This window comes from Nansenia antarctica, assembly GCF_963989245.1.
Source record: "Nansenia antarctica genome assembly, chromosome: 7".
Taxonomy (NCBI): Eukaryota; Metazoa; Chordata; class Actinopteri; order Argentiniformes; family Microstomatidae; genus Nansenia; species Nansenia antarctica.
In genome coordinates this window covers 49070188-49088177 of record NC_137677.1, presented here as the reverse complement: position 1 = coordinate 49088177, position 17990 = coordinate 49070188, and the positions used below count along the sequence as shown (strand labels likewise).

General features: G+C 45.3%; 1 protein-coding gene across 1 annotated transcript in view; it reads left to right on the top strand.

Moving 5' to 3' along the window:
- Positions 1-4219: 4219 nt before the first annotated feature.
- The window catches only part of LOC308162706 (phospholipase D1), a gene marked incomplete at both ends in the record, with an annotated part of 20368 nt that continues 6597 nt past the window's right edge, over positions 4220-17990 (top strand). The window contains 16 exons of the mRNA XM_080536848.1: positions 4220-4379; positions 4653-4786; positions 5189-5334; positions 5929-6037; positions 6961-7026; positions 7671-7729; positions 7990-8082; positions 8656-8808; positions 9160-9309; positions 9434-9517; positions 9661-9742; positions 9967-10077; positions 12966-13193; positions 15861-16281; positions 16470-16601; positions 16847-16972. Of these exons, the coding sequence (XP_080392974.1) occupies positions 4220-4379; positions 4653-4786; positions 5189-5334; positions 5929-6037; positions 6961-7026; positions 7671-7729; positions 7990-8082; positions 8656-8808; positions 9160-9309; positions 9434-9517; positions 9661-9742; positions 9967-10077; positions 12966-13193; positions 15861-16281; positions 16470-16601; positions 16847-16972 (2254 nt within the window). The remainder of the gene's footprint in view (positions 4380-4652; positions 4787-5188; positions 5335-5928; positions 6038-6960; positions 7027-7670; positions 7730-7989; positions 8083-8655; positions 8809-9159; positions 9310-9433; positions 9518-9660; positions 9743-9966; positions 10078-12965; positions 13194-15860; positions 16282-16469; positions 16602-16846; positions 16973-17990) is intronic.

The window sequence follows — 17990 nt, the reverse complement described above, 5'->3', positions numbered from 1 at the left end:
AGCCCTCTGACATATGCTATAATCCTTCTATTGATTGTTCAACTATTTTTCCTCTTTTGGAACTGCTGACACACCACAAACCAGCTAGCACTCTGACCCTCACTATGCAACACAAATGCCATTCAGCCCTGCCCACTGTCCACACATATGCACGCGCGCGCACACACACACACACACACACACACACACACACACACACACACACACACACACACACACACAACAGACACACACACACACACACAACAGGCACACACACACACACACACACAACAGGCACACACACACACACACACAACAGGCACACACACACACACACACACACACAACACACACACACACACAACACACACACACACACACACACAACACACACACACACACAGACACACACACACACATACACACACACACACACACACACACAGACACACACACTGCATTCAACCCATGGGCAGGAAATTCCATCAGAGGTGACATCACAGAGATTAGATGGTTTGTGGCCTCTCTCAAATTCTCATCCAAACAAACCACATCACTGTCTGTCTGTCTGAGCCAGCCACCTCTACTACCATGAGAGTCGACCTCACCACTGTTCATAGCTCTTCAACCTGTGAACCATATGAGTGGAAGTTTGAATTGATATTCATCTGAGTGTCGTGCTCTCCTGAGGACCCCTGGAACCTGAGGCACAGGACTACTAGAATCTTGTTTTTTTGGCGGTGTGGCTCGGTTTCCTTGGCGACTGACACTGTGAGCCGTGAGACAGCGGGTGAATCAGACACAGGAAGTGGCAGAAAGTGAGGAGGTTTTGGTCAAGAGGAGGAGGAGGAAGAGAACAACAATAACAAGGCGAGGAGGTCTTTTGAAAGCTGTCTGGTGTTTGCTCTGTCCCCTGTATGTCCACAGGAGAGGTAAGAGCTTTATTGTAACAGCGTACACACATGATGGTGAAGTACTGTGTGTGTGTGTGTGTGTGTGTGTGTGTGTGTTTGTCTAACAGTGTCATGCATTATGAATGATGTTATGTACAAGATGTCATACAACGAGAATGTTGATGTATCATTTGGGTTAATGCCTCATACATACAGTACTGTATATGCTCAACAACGGTGACTTCCTCTGTCAGTGCTATAAAGCTTCTGTCCCACACTCAAAGATATGTCTAGTATCACTTAGTAAAAAAACGGCATTGATAAAACAGATTTTGTTCAAGAGATTCATATGACCCTTCAAGGGCCTTAGTTTATGACTCAATACGGTGTTTCTGTTCATTCACATTCAAAACCTACTTTGGACATCATTGTTTCGGGGTTAGGGTTAGGTTTTCCCTAGTTATGACCACTTTTGAAGTGTTTCTTGTAATACATATTCGTCTTTGCTGTATAACAGGGCTAAAAGGAAGTGCCATTGTACTCTAGCTTGTTGTACTGTTATTTCCAGCGGTATAAAGGAAGTGATATTCATTTAAATATGAATGCTATCACAGTTAGAAAATCTGGTCTATCCAATGTTTCATAGTTTCCTTTTCTTGAAATGTCAATTCATTACTGTATATCCCCAGTAAAATATCCAACTAAAATGCTATTTAAACTAAATAATTATGTACAGTACACAAATGTAGTATCCTTTTTTGTTTTCTACCCCCCAAAAAAACATTGACTATGCCATTAAGTAAGGTTGCATGTGTGAAATGTAATGGATACAGTATCACTTCAACTTCGCCCCCAGACACTGGCTCAGTCCTCTCTGAATACATAATACATTCACTTCTTCTTTTATTCTGTTCCCTTTGATACACATGATGAAAATGTCCTGTACTCTGGCACAAAGGAGTCTATTCAAAGGTCATTTTTCTAATTATACCAATGAAAGTGTATACAGTCTACATAAGAGCACTCTTACCATGAATTATGTCCTTTTGATTTCGATGGAACACAAGTGGCAAGATCAGAACTTTGAAAGACACAGAGCTCTGACCTAATATGCATTTACATCATAAGAACCTGGAATAGAAATAAAATCATACTGTTTTTTACGATAATGAGACACATACGTGGATATCACACATATACTGTCACATATACATTTGTACACTTCTTCTCCTCCGTATGGAGAGACCATTATGGCACAGTAGACAGACAGTAAGGTAATACCATGGTAATAATAATGAATGCAGCTCTCTCATTAGGCAGTGATTGTAGCTGTGTCCAATACCCCTATGGCCAAAGACAATAATTAAATTTCATTATCTCTGACTGCGGGGGCTTTTTGAACGAATTAACAAGCTGTTGGAGGGACTGCTTACTATGATGGTGTGAATGTCAGGAGCTGCAGAGAAAGAGATAGAGCAGAGAGAGAGTGAGAGAGAGAAAGAGAGAGAGAGAGAGACTTACAAAGGGGGGGGGGGGGCTAAGCGAGAGATGAGAGAGTATTTCAGGCTCAAACTCCATCTCATTAGTGTCTAATGAATCAGAAAACTGATGAGCAGGCTCTTCCTCCACTGCCAGCGGACATAAGGCCTGTGCATATATATGCCATCCTCTATCACGTATGGGCATGATTCTCTGAACATGATGGGTGTGTGTGTGTGTGTGTGTGTGTGAGAGAGAGAGAGAGAGAGAGAGAGAGAGAGAGAGAGAGAGAGAGAGAGGGAAAGAAAGAAAGAGAGAGGAAGGTACAGAAACAGAGAGGTAGAAAGTGATGGGGGAGAGAGGGAGGTAGAGGGAGAGAGGCCCATGGCAGTCTTTGGGATTTTGTGCTCCATTTCACCTGTCATTGATTGGGGAAGACTAGGAATCTCCCTAATGGCCAGTGTGAGGGGCCCAGGGCTACTAAGATTGGGGATTGGGGGGTAGATTGGGGTGGGGGCAGTGTGACCGCTCACATTCTCACCCCTAAACTGGGTCTTAAGGTTGGCTAGAGAGAGAGACACTCATTCAGCAAGAAAGCACACCTCATTAGGACTATGGTGCAAAACATCATGGCCAGCATGCAAGTCAACACACTTGACTAACTAAAACGTACTATCATCATAGTCAATGGTACCAGCTCCAGTATATAGTCATACTGTAGCTTTGTAATGTGATATTACAGAATGATTCATCTAGTTAAATGTGTCATATTCAGCTATTAGAGATTGAATGGGGACAGTACAAATAAGCCCATGTTCCTCTTGGAAATGATCTCCTCTCCTGCATTTTGATTGCAAATGTACCCTCAATGACAAATAACAAAATATGTTTATGTTTGTTACTTTGTTTATTACCTCCCCAGGCCCCAATATCACAAGGATAGACTACAGCAATAATGTTTAAAGTGTTACTGATATCACCATCTATAAAGTGTTAAAGTATACATGATGACACACATGTATGTGATCTATTATTGCTAATCACACATTGGGCTCATCGTCCTCGGGACGTTGCTTCACTTTCACGCCATTTGACCCTGACCTTTCCTTTCTTCTGTCATTACACGTACCGTCAGACTGCACACAATCAATGTCTGTCACCTTCTGCGGAATCACAAGACATTAGGTCCCCCCTGTCCTCCTCCGGCTGGCCTGTCACCCTGTATTTGGGCCAGGAGGCCTTCTGCTGGTGATACTGGCACATCCCTCCTCATTATCTGCCCCACCAACCCCACGGACTGACTGACTGAATGACGGACTGACTGACAGACTGACTGACTGACTGACTGACTGACTAATGCATGCACAGGGAACAAGGAGATATGAAATCCATACTTCATGAATTTTGCATGTGGTGGCAATTACATGTTTTTTTAATGTGAAAGTAGGATGTCTGTATTATTATTATACTATTATTATTATTATTATTATTATTATTATTATTGCCAATAGCTTTTAATTACCAAATAATTAAATCAACATGAACAAACTGGATTTTCTTTTTATGTTAACCAAAAAATAGATAGCAGAATGTGGATGTCATGTCATATTTCAAACATAAATAATAATGAGGCATTCACATGTCTACTGCAGATCAGTTTATGTGGCTGCCTACCCTCTGTGTCACTGCTCTTTGACCCTTACCCTCTTGCCTGTGATAAATACTGTATTGAGTTTCTGTCTGCTGGTGTACTGTATGGGTAGTGTAGTCCTCCAGAGCCATACCGTAGTCCTCCAGCAGGTACAACCTCCTCTGTTGTGTGTCTCAGATGGAAGCACAGCCGTGGTGAGGTGAGGTGAGTGGGCATGGCGTCGGTGACAGGCAGACAGAGGGCTCCCGCACTGGAGCGTTTGGAGTCAGTCATGAGCCAGTTCTCTGGGAGTCTGGACGGCTACGATCTACCCGACGACAACGAGGAACTGGACCTCTGCTGCCATGGCGACCACTGTGATGGGAAGCCACCGGGTCAGTGTTCCCTCAGCTTGCCTCCAGAACCCCAGCCTAATCTTAGTATGACACACTGTAAAAGCCTAGTCCAGTAGTCCTCAATACTATAGCTGGGCTAACTTTCATTGTATTATTTGAAGCTAGCAGGAATAGGAAATATAGAGAGCTTTCCCTCATGCTTTTAGATGGAAAGGGTTAGGTGGAAAGTAACTTTAGACAGGGATTTGTTTTGGGTCAGCAGAAAGGGTGGCTTGTAGTGCCAGCTGAAAACCTCTTGTTTCTTTTTTTCAGAGAGTGGAACCATCCGTTTTCAGGCTATATATAACTTCAAGTCATTCAAGTCGTTGGACTGCGTGATGTTCCTGAAAGACGTCCCTATCTCTGTAAGAGTGACAGAAGTGGAGCACTTTACGTCTACTACAAAGGTGAGCAAAATATACTATACATGTCGTATGGATTATGAACAAACTATAACATCATCATACTTGGAATCTCACTCCATTGTCATAATCTTAAACTTAAAAAACATATTATTTGCTATGATCTTCCTCCTCATATCCTTTCCATCATGTGGTATGGATGCAACAATTGTGAAAAATATCATAAATTCAAGTCCCATTAATCATTTAGATTTTGACTGGTAAGTTTTCCCTCTCTGATCTCTGAGTGGACTATTTCTGAACATCATGATCTTTCATGAAATCCTTATTCTTTTGAATAGTGACAGTATTGTGTACTTCCGCCTTTTTCATCTCCTCCAAAGTGCTTGTAAGGCAGTATGGATGACTTGGAGCTGAATTTGTGTCTTTTGAAATGCCACCTCAAAGGTGCTGAACCCCAACCTCTACACCATTGAGCTGAGCCACGGGGACTTCACGTGGAAAATCAAACGCCGTTTCAAACACTTCCAAGCCCTTCATCAGGAGCTGCTCAAGTTCAAGGCTCTTCTAAAGATCCCGCTGCCAACCCGGATGTAAGCCCTGCTCATTTATTTACCTTTCAGAATACACTTCAGGGTTACGCATTGACATTATGCACACACACACACACACACACACACACACACACACACACGCACACACACACACACACACGCACACACACACACGCACGCACATTATGCACGCACACATGCACGTACTCAGGCAGACGGGCTGGTAGGTAGGATAGCATGCACACAGACATGCGCGCACACACACACACACACACACACACACACACACACACACACACACACAATGATAAACTATGACTTTGAGTCAGATACTGTACATGTTCTGGCCCATTGCTTTTCTATACCTCAGATCTCTTTTCTGTTTCCCATTTACTGCTGTTCACCAGTATAGAAGCATACAGCATGTTCCAAGGCATATGGTAGATGTCAACATGTTTTTCATAGATGTCTATTTAAGGTTATTATCATGGAAGAACATCTCTTTCAAGAGAGACCAGGATTCACCGTTTTGTTAAACAAGTAGCCTTCAATGTTTCACATTAGAAACATACAAATGAATAACATCCATAACTTCATATTTCAAGTATCGTATCATACTTTGTTCTTCTGCAGCCATTCTGTCAAGAGGAGGTCGTTTAAGCAATTCCAGGGAGGACACATCCCTACGTTACCCCGGAGACCAGATGCCCTGGTCAAAGAGGAGCAGCTCAGTAACAGAAAAGTTAGAGAACCTCCATTTGACATGAGTACTGTGTTACACCCTCTCTCTGTCACACAGAACAAACTCAGTGGTTCCACTTTATATCAAGTACTATTATGGTAATTATATTGGCAGGTTAATTGCCACTACAGACTGGATATGGTAATATTATGTAAAATGTAATAATATATCATACAATTATGATGATGATGATTATGATTATGACTATGATTATTATTACTACTATTATTATATTATGAATATTAATATTCTTATTATTCTTATTCTTAATATTAATATTATTATTATTATTATACCTGCCGAGGGAGATATTTAGATTTAACACAATTACAGGTTCAGTATGTAACATCCAAGCGTTCTAGAAGCTTCCTAACGGTTGTCATGACTATGTTTAATCAGTAGCGATCAGGGAATGACATCCCTTGAAATAAATATTTCATTTACGAAAGCAGTTTTGGTTCTGAAAAGGCGTTCTCTAAAGTGGAGCATCCTACCTGGCACTCAGTTTGCATACAAACATGATGCTACTGACAGGGGTCTTCTATGGGAGTGGACTCGGTCTGTCTCTGGTAGCTGTCTCTTCGAATCGTGAGTGCATGCAGAAACACAACAGCTAACCCACATGCAGAAGCACAAATGTAAGTCCATTTCAGAGGGGTTTTATTATTATCATTAGGGAGGATGTTGTTGCTTGGAACTTCAAACTGAAGTTTACTGTGTTGACCAGAGGGGGACAGAGCTCCAACAAACTGCTCCTTTAATTCTAAATGGTTTGCAAACCCTAATGTGTCTATTACATCAATGTGTAATCACACAAGGTAGGTATCATAGTTGTAAGTGCCCACTAAAATAGACATGTGCAGGACACACCACTCCTGTTTTGGCCTACAGAAGACTCCACCACTTCACTGTGTGTGTGACAGATGCAGCTGGAGGACTATCTCAGAAACGTCCTGAAGAGAACCATGTACAGGAGCCATCCTGCTACGGTAAGCTATTCACAGGCAATGTCTTGTATTGTAAAGAAATAGAATAGGTCTAGAATAGAATACAGTCACAATGATGTGTTCTTATGTTCTTACACATCCACTTCCTAATTAGTCCTGAGAGCTAACTGTAATTCTAACCCTGTCAGGGCTCTGTACTTCTATTAGAGTAGAAGCTCTTAAAGGAGGTGTGTGATGGAGAATGGGTTGCATTAATGAGATGATGCACAGCAGGCAGGAGCAAGGAAACTATGATTTAAAGAACCAAGATGGCTGCTAATGTCCATTACCTATGATATAAAAGTGATGAGGGTGGCACATTAGGATGGTGATATACAAATGTATCTTACTCTCTTACGAATATGCACAAGCAATCCAAGTCTAGGACAGTCAGAGGATTGATGGAGCCATCAAAGGCCCTAGAAGTAAGATATTTTCTGCAACTAGTTTGTTTAGAGAGTGCAAAGACACTGTTGGTTTACTATTCGATTTGAAAAAGCTGACTCGTTAGATAGCGTGTTCAGCATATTTGAATGTGTGTGTGCGTGTGTGTGTGTGTGTGTGTGTGTGTGTGTGTGTGTTTGTGTGTGTCCAGGCAGATCGGTACAGTAGAAACGGTATCATTAACGACACTGGTTTGGTTTCAGCTTCAGTTCTTGGAAGTGAGTCAGATCTCCTTCATCCATGACCTGGGACCAAAAGGAATGTAAGAGTATGAGCCTTGTGTTTTAGCTTACACTTTAATAACACTCAACAGACACATGTTTATTCTTATGGTATTGCAGGTCATTCATTCATTGTGTCACAGTGAACACAGCATACAGTAATGTTATGGGACAATGTAAGTCTTGTGGAATTAGAGGGTGGCGGTTTGGCAGTTTGAGTTGTTTGGTTGTCCATTTGTGATAGCATTTTTGTATCATGACATTGTCAGTCATGCTGTTGGGGTATTGTGTGTGTTCAAAGTGAAGGCCTGATCTTGAAGAAGTCTGGAGGAAACACGTTCCCTGTGTGTTACTGGTGTGGCTCCAACAGTGTCTGTTACCGCTGGTCCAGGAGGTGAGAGGGGGGCTGGAGTTACACACAGACTTTTAGAATGCCATATTGTAGGAATCAGTGGAGGCTGGTGGAGGTAGAAATTGGAGGATGGGCTCATTGTAATGCATGGATGGAATGCTCATTCCAATCCATGCATTACAATGAGGCCGTCCTCGGATTTCTGTCTCCACCAGCCTCCACTGGTACGAATAGTGCTCTGGACCTAACTAAGATTTTCACCATTGTCTCTGCTTTACAATGTGATGTGTGATCGGTGTCCTCAGTCACTAGAACTAAGTGGCAAATCTTCCCGAGATACAGTCACGCAACTCTGAATAATGCAAATCTCTCATTGACATCAATGCATGAATCATGTGAAAACTTTGCATGCGCCTTACTTGTTTTTCTGGCTGTATCATGTCCCCAGTTTTCTATCAAATCCAGTTCCTCAATCTGAACACATCCCCATATAACCCATACACCAACTCCCCCCAGTGACACTCCTGTATTGTATGTCTCTGATGTGTGCGGGGGTGTGTGTGTGTGTGTGTGTGTGTGTGTGTGTGTGTGTGTGTGTGTGTGTGTGTGTTTCAGATGGCTGGTGGTGAAGGACTCCTTTGTTCTCTACATGAGGCCAGAGGACGGCCAGGTGGGGACGGTGATCCTATACGATAAGGGTTTCCACATCAAGATAGGCACCCAGGAGACCGGGATCCGTCATGGCGTCACCGTGGAGAACCTCTGCAGGCAGGTTAAAACAGGCGCTTCTGTTCTTATCACATTTCAGTCAGACTTTGATGTCGTCTCCGTCCCCTTCTAAGTGATGACTCTACCCGCCATTGAAATGATTTGCACGTTCCCTCTCTCAATGCTACTGTACATGTGTGCCAAATGCCACACGAGATGCCTCAGGCGATCAAGCTGTATCGAATTTACTTGATATTTTGGAGGACAATGAAACATGTCAACTGAAAGCACAATATCTTAGGATACGATCTTATTGATGATTTTCCACCAATGGAGACGCGTTTTGGCTTCACCTCACGACTCACGAGTGCAGTGAGGTAGCTGTGTCCTGTGTGTCCTACTGTTTTTCAGGGCTCTCACCATCAAGTGCTCCACGTACAGACAGGCTCGTTGGTGGGGTCACTCCATCGAAGAGTTCGCTCAGAAGTACGGGAAAGACTTTCTGAGGGACAATCGTCATGGCTCCTTTGCCCCGGTCAGAGAGAACACCACAACACAATGGTAGGGTACGATGGAGCTTCAGGGCCTGAAAACTGACCTGAGAAACACTATGTTCACCTAGCAGTTCCGTCATAGGATCTGCAGTCCAACCTGCTGCTAGATTGAAGTTGTCTGGTGCTTACAGGTTTGTCAACGCTGCATGTTACTTCGATGCCATTGGAGATGCCCTGGAAGCAGCCAAAGAGGAGATATTCATCACTGCCTGGTGGTATGGAGCAGTGCTATCGTTTTAGATGAGACTTCTACCATTCTTTAGAAATATCGCTTGTGAGGTGTTGTAAGTTGAAAAACGCACTGTGGGAAAGAACGCTAGTGACCTCTCTGGGAAGTCACAGATTTTCTGTTTCTCAGGTTGAGTCCAGAGATCTTCCTGAAAAGGCCTGTGGTTGATGGGAACACCTGGAGGTTGGATTGTGTCCTGAAGCGCAAAGCGGTGAGTATCCTCAGAGGTGCGAATAAAAAGCATTTTCTAGTACATTATCATAATATGCTTACACTATGATTGGAGATAATGTTCAATACCCCAACATAAATAGTCATTAATGTCCAGTATGTATATGTGTGTGTGTGTGTGTGTGTGTGTGTGTGTGTGTGTATATGTGTGTGTGTGTGTGTGTGTGTGTGTGTGTGTGTGTGTGTGTGTGTCTAACCCTGCAGGAGCAGGGGGTGAAGATCTGTGTTCTGCTCTATAAGGAGGTAGAGGTCATCTTGGGTCTGAACAGTGAGTATACCAAGAGAACCCTAATGGGCCTACACCCCAACATCAAGGTAAGTAAGGCACTTGAACCCTATTTTTCATTTTGTACTAGGGTTAATTTCTGCTGAAACTGATGGTCTAGGTCAGGGGTGCTCACACTTTTTGGAACCAAGATCTACTTTTCAAGTAGCCAGTCTGCCAAGATCTACCAGTCTAGTTTCAACATCGCAAATGTACATGCACGTACTACAAACACACACACACACACACACACACACACACACACACACACACACACACACACACAGTTCCCAGCCTGCATAGTAAACTCACAATACACTTTCCCTCTCTCTGTCACACAGCCACAGGAGAAGACCATCACAAACCCTCCCTCTTTGCTATTCTCGCTCACACACATTCACACACACACACACACACACACACACACACACACACACACACACACATTTGCCAGTCTGCATAGGGAGCCATAGCACAAACCCTCCCTCTCTCTCCCCCTCTCTCTCCCCCTCTCTCTCTCACTCTCTTACACACACACACACACACACACACACACACACACACACACACACACACACACACACACACACACACACACACACACACACACACACTCACTTTCTCTCACTCACACACTGACAGCCAGTCTGCAGTACCATAGCCAACTACTGATCCAACAAACAGAAAAGTAAACCAGATACAAAACAGGTAGTTCCCTAGTTTGAAAGGAGGAAATAAATGCATTTTTCTACCTTAGTGGGAGACCTGGCACTGGGAGGAGGCAGCTAGTTTCTAATAGTCAGGGCTGTAGGAGCTGGTTGCAAGGTGTCATCAGCCACTGTGGATCTGTCATCGAAAAGGCAATCTGCAGCCTCGAGAAACTTTTTTCACAATTTCGCCGTCTTTGAATGACTTCTTGTGTTTAACAAGAACGTGACTGACGTGATAAGAAGCTATCGTTGCAGCCGTACGTTTTCGCTCTTTTGCCACATTTCCCTTCTTCGAAATAGCCATCGTAGATTTGCTGATCAGACAGACGCATTTCCAAAATCACATTGTGTAAAAAAGTCCTCCTCCCATTCTGGATGGAAGTTATACGTTATTGGTTTCTTACTTGGTCCAGCTTCCCCACTCATTTGTATAGCCTTTATTTAGTATTATATAGTAAATAGTAGAAATTGGAAGGCTAACTAGGTAATTAGTCTCGCCGGTATTTTGTATTTTGTAGTTGGTGCTGTTGACTGCGCATGCGTGGTGAACCGCGTGTTAGGTGTAGGTGAAAAGATCAGATCTCAGACTGGCTTACCTGTACGTCAATCAAGTGGCAAAAGCCATAGTGAGGATGGATGATAGGCGAACTTTTTCTTTTTTCTTTTGGGTTTTGTTCAATGCCATGCGATCTACCCATACTACCTTTGCGATCGACCGGTCGATCGCGATCGACGTATTGGGCACCCCTGGTCTAGGTCATATGCATAGGCTATGATAAGAGGCTCACATAGACGCTTAGAGTTATGGGAAGAACTTAAGCGGTCTTCCAAGTACCGCAGTTGAACAAGCAGCAGCATCGCTATGACTTTACAGACCATCCTTTCCCCAGCGTTCCCAAATGTCCCCCCCCCCCTCCCGCCTCAATCTCCTCTCACCCCCCTCCTCCTTCCCTACTGAAAGCAGTGGTCCAGAGAGAAAGAGGGAGACAGAGAAGGTCTGTCTATCTAGATCAGCTTTACCCAATCCCTCCACAGGTGTCTGAGTCCTGCCTCCCAGATTGACGGCCACATCACAACACATTTCAGCGCAGGCTGAGTGGTGGCGCCTTGGCTGTGCCAGGCCTGTGGGCACAGGGACTGACGCATACTTAGATCATGTGCTGGATGCCACGGATGGCTGTCTTAGGGCATGGGGGGGATCACTTTGTTTGGACTAGGGGGTGAGGCCAGGGTTTTTGGGGGGGAGGGAGTGAGGGTGAGGGCCAGGGGGAGTTGGGATAGGAAGGAGGGGTGTAGATCTGCCAGTGGGGGGTTTATTTCTGCAGTAGTAGATGGTCCCCGCTGCTGTCTTCTCCCCGATGTTGCTCACGAAAGCGTACCGCCACAAACCCTCTCGTCGCCATGGCACCCCAGGCCCTGGCATGATTGACAAGCTGTCACATTGTCTTATGACAGCGCTGGCGGAGGAGAGTGTGCAGAGGACCGATACTGGGAAGTGGCTAGGGAGGCACACACGCACGCACGCACAGACACACACACACACATACACACACACACACACACACACACACATGCACGCACATTCACACACACACACACACACACACACACACACACACACACACACACACACACACACACACACACCCCCTGAGGAGCTCCAACACACACCAGCTGGGTAGTAGAGGTATTCCTGGGCGCCTGTGCTGTGTGTGTTGGTTTGTGTGATCCTCCAAACACTCGGGATGATGATACACAGAGGGACGCAGATGTTTCTCACATCGTATGTATCCGGCTCCAGGCAGCGGGATGTATAGAACAGCTGAACAGTTTATCTGTCTGACTCCTTCTCCAATACTAGAATATTCTCTTCTTTTCTCAGTGGGTTCCATATCGAGTATTCTCTCGGTAACTTGAAAGACTGCAGGCGTTTTATTTATTTATGTCATGTAGGCAGTCTTTTCCCAAGGGTCTCACTGTCAGAGCATAGTAAGGTATCATGTGGTTCATACAGCAGCACATGGGGGGGTCAACCAGCTGAGAGGTACAGACCAGGGGGTCAATTGGCCTATTTTCAAATACAGTTACATGTTACAGGTGTGCATGTCTTCAGTTAAGACTCTTGAGTACTTGACTCTTGCATTGATGACTTTTTCTCCCAACCCAGGTGCATCGTGAAGAATAAAGTGGGTTTCCCTTCTGTGCTTCTCTCTCCCTCCGTCTCTCAGGTGATTCGCCACCCTGACCACGTGCCCTCCACCGCGCTAATGTGGGCCCACCACGAGAAGACGGTGGTGATCGACCAATCACTGGCCTTCCTGGGGGGCATCGACCTGGCCTACGGCCGCTGGGACGACTCCCAGCACAGACTCACTGACGTGGGCAGCGTGAGGAGGACCCCCCAGCCCAGCCCGGCTCTCTCCCCCAACTCCACCAGGCTGAGTGTGACCGAACAGGTACAGGATTGAACTGGAGCTGCAACTCTGGACCATAATTAACCGACCGAGCTGAATGAATGAATGAATCGTTTAATGAGCACACGACCAAGGTCGGTGGAATTTGTTGTCGGTACAGATGGAAAAAACTCAATACAGCAGTGTCAAATACATCAAACATACACACATTACACATGACTATCACAATGGACAATGTTCACACATAACCACAAGACAAAATCATCAATATTCAATATTCATCAGTCAATATTTACAACTATAAAGTGCAGTACATCTGGCAGGGTTAGTGCAGTGAGTCAGGTGTTGAGAGTCCTTATAGCAGAGGGGAAAAACTGTTTTTGAAACGGGATGTTTTAGTGGCCAGGGATCGGTAGCACCGGCCAGAGGGCAACAGTTGAAACAGGTGGTGAGCAGGGTGGGAGGGGTCAGAGACAATTGTATTTGCTCTATTGGTAGTGCGTTTGAGATATAATGATTCAACTGATGGGAGAGGGGAGAGTTCTCAATGAACTATAACACAATTCAATATTCACAAGTTCATGTCGCTTTTACGGTGTCATGATCGTGAAATAGGTGCCCTAAAAAGAGACGCCGACTTGAACAGACCGATAGGTAGATTGATTGGACTGTACGTTTGGTCACATGACTCCCGGTGGCGTCTGCCAGGAAGTACTGTAACAGAGATCTTGGGGAACACTTGTTCACCTCCTGAGTCCATACACTATAGATATATAATAGAAACCCTGCGAGTCCGTCTCCGGTCGGTGCTGGCTGGATGTCCCCAGCGCTCTAAGTGAAGTAGGCAGCAGGACATCCTTCGTAAATGAGACCCATGGAGAGTGCATTTCGGTGTCTGGTACTTGTACTCTGCAATGACAATAAAGTAGAAACTAAACGAATCTAATGTAATCAAACCATAGCCAGCAGTGGGCCGCAATGTTTGTCCACACAGGAGCGACCCTGTCAGTGGCCGGGGCCATCGCTGGCTTGCCAATAACAGCTGCGTGTGGGTGATGTGTGTCAGACCACACCACACGTCACATTCTAGACACGCACCTGAGCTGTCTGGTACCGCAGAGCCAGCCTCCCACGGGTGACAGGAGTGTGTGTATGTTCAGGCTTTATGTTGCTTTTGTTCTATCCATGTCTTTACTCCTTTGTTACTCAGGTTAGAGTTGGAGTTTCAGTGGCATAAACCAATACAACCTTGATTATGAATTCCTAAAGTACACTAAGTTATCCTATGATCCACTATGGATATACCGCATATGTGCAATAATGTCAGCCGTTTTAGGTTTTATTTTATTTTTATTTTTATTTTTATTCTTTGTGAGTTAGCCTAAACATAAGCAAATGTTCCTAAGCACGGCAGCAAGATTCAGATTCGTTTTAGATTAATTTTGTTCAGGGCCGTTGTAAAATGACACTTTAGAGAGCATCTGGGGCCCGCTTTAGCCCCCCCCCCCCCCCCCAGCCCCCCTTCTTCCCCTCGTGCCCCCTCTCTCTTCCCTCTCTTTCCTCCCCTTTAACCCCCTCTTTCATCCCACTCTTCTCTCTCTGTCCACTGGAGGCCTGCATTAAACATAAAGACCCTGCATGGATGAGTGAGTCAACAAATTACCACAGCCAATAAATGGAGAAATGATCTGGCCTTATAATACGCCACCTCTCTCTCTCTCTCTCTCTCTCTCCCTCCCCCTCTCGCTCCCCCTCCATTGTCCATCACTGTCCTCCATTAGGCCATTAGATATGTCCCAGGCTTTTAAATAAACATGATCTTCCCCTCATGAAGGGGGCTCCTTATTGCATTTACTTAGAGCCTCTCTCCTCATGCTTGGCTGGTCCTATCCATCAACTGCGGGGCCTCCCTCAGCCGTACAGTCTCGGCTGATACACATGAAACCGTTACAGCTGTTGGTCTAACCTTTGCGGGCGTCTCCTAAGGAGCACAGTGATATTTGCACTTAATAACATTATGCCCACCAGGAGAATACGGCGCTGACATTTGCCATTTGTCAAGTTGAGGCAGCAGTGATGTGTCATCAGCCATTAACACTAGAACACTACTATTAGAGCCGCCATAGTCTTTAGAATGGGAAGCTGCTACTTACACACAAAGACCACTAGTTGGCGGCTCTTGTAAACTAGCCTGCCTCCTAGACAGAAAAACTGCTAAAATATCATTATACTAGCTTAACCTGATGTGATTTTGAAAATGTAAGGATTCTGGGTGATAGAACGCACATATCTAGCAAAAGTCATGAAAGGCCCTCCTAAAATTTGATAGAGTGCAAAGGTATACAGTTTTCTTTACTCACTTGGTCAAATTACCCCACCCATGGCTGTTCTAGTGTTAATGACCCCACCCATGGCTGTTCTAGTGTTAATGAACCCACCCATGGCTGTTCTAGTGTTAATGAACCCACCCATGGCTGTTCTAGTGTTAAGTCTCACGCCTCCTTCGACTCCGACTGTACATGAGACACTGCACGACACTGTCTCTTGATGTGCTGTCCTATCAGTCATTCTACACGGTGTGATTGTAATGTTGAGGATGATGCACGTAGAGTACATACAGTATGTACTGTCATGTAGATCCTCTGTACAGTCAGTTTGCCTGGTCAGTGTAGAAGGCTTTCAGTCACCGCTTTGGCTGTCTCTCTCCAGCGATCAGCCACGATAGCAGAAGAGGAAGAGGAGGATCAGGAGAGGAAATACTGTGAGGTGGGGGACATCCTAGCTGACCTGCAGAGGAGACAGGGGAGGAGTGGATCGGAGGACGAGAGGGGGGGAGGCCTCACCCCCCCTATAGTCATGGACCATGGGGAGGCCTATGGAAGTTTGAACCACCCCAGTGGACCACTGGGGGACCCTGGGGATGCTAACGGCAACGTGTCCCTCCCCAGCACAGAGGAGCAGACGGGCTGTTACAGAGGCCTTGTCCCTTCCATGGTAGCGGAACAAGAGGAGGCCCATGGAAGAGATGCCCTGCCCAGCATCAACCTCCAGGGAGAGGGAGAGGGAGAGGGAGAGGGCTACGACGCTCTAGCCCTCCACAACGACGACTCAGAGGGAGGAGCAGAGTCAAGTAAGACAGACGCACACCCACACACACACACACACACCCACACACACAAACACACACAAACACACACACATATCCAAACACACACACACATATCCAACCACCCACGCACACACACACACACACACACACACACACACACACACACACACACTCTCTCTCTCTTAGTACCTTCATGTGTTCTAACACAGAGAACTGCAGTAGCAGGGCCAGCGTTAGCTCCAGGATGTTCCCTCATAGAGACTGGCGCAACCAGAGTCTGTCCCTCCGCTCCAGTGAGTCAGGCTCTCTGGGGCTGCACTACTCCCTGCCCCTGCCTTATGGTGAGTCAGGTTAGGTGTGTGTACTAAAGCCAAGTCATCTTGTCATCAGACCCCCCCATCCACACAAAATCGAAATCACTTTGTGTGTGTGTGTGTGTGTGTGTGTGTGTGTGTGTGTGTGTGTGTGTGTGTGCGTGCGTGTGTGTGTGTGCGTGTGTCTGTGTGTGTGTGTGTGTGTGTGTGTGTGTGTGTGTCTGTGTGTGTGTGTGTGTCTGTGTGTGTGTGTGTGTGTGTGTGTGTTGCAGAGACGGGCTCCATCAGGAGTCACTATAGCAATAATGAGCTGTGTGGAGAGGCACGGTTCTGGCACGGCAAAGACTACTGCAACTTTATCCTCAAGGACTGGGTCAAGCTGGACAAGCCATTTGACGGTATTGTACCTGTATGCAATATGTTAGCTGAGAGAGAGGGAACATTATCTATCTATCCACACATTATAGGGGTTGTACTCAAAGTATGTGACTAAAGTATTATCAAAACTGGGGATGGATACATTTTTTTTGTGTGTGTTTTTACTTGGTGACCAGCATCTTTTCAAAGTTAGATTACCAGTAATGCATGTGCTTTAGTTTGGAAGGCTGTCTGGCAGTCTGGCAGTCCTAACTAAAGCTGCTGTTTTTTTTACCAAAAATACCAAGCAGTAAGTGACATGGAACATCACACAAGGCATGAAAGACACTGATTCTCATTTTTGTTTTGTTTTGTTTTGTTTTGTGTGTGTGTGTGTGTGTGTGTGTGTGTTTGTATGTGTTTGTATGAGAGACTGATTGACTGACTGAGGGAAAGCAAAAAGGTCCCATTTACAAAACAAACCATATGGCAACTACATTCTCTTTCATATCATCAATCACAGTCTTCAAATGAAGACTAAACAACAAAAAAGAGAGAGAAAATAAACCAAAGCAAAATTTGTTGTCGAAGTTGTCTGTTTGCAATCGGAGTTCTCTCAAACTATCCCATTCTGCAGCCAGTGGGGGTTGCTGTCAGTTCTCTGTACCTCTCTATACCTCTCTGTCTCCATCCCTGAAAAAAGTCCATCTCTGCCTCTGTGTTCTTATAGAGCTGTGGGTCTGGGCCTCGTGGTAATGACTAGGTAGGGCACAGCGGGAGGAGGGGAGGGATGACAGATACATACATTAAAATCTTGTGCCACTTCCAGACGAAGGGGAGGGAAATGTGGGCAGGCTGGGAATGACTGAGATTAAAGGCGATGTTTGATCTGCTCAGCAGGACGAGGACACCTTATTTGGAGGCTTATTTGGAGTTGGAGAGAGTTTCTCTTTTGTCTGAATGTGACACAGTGTTTGTCCCCCAAACAATGAAGTGTCTGCATAACAGTAGCACACTTCTCCAACTTCTGTCTTTGACCTTTGGAGTGTGTGTGTGTGT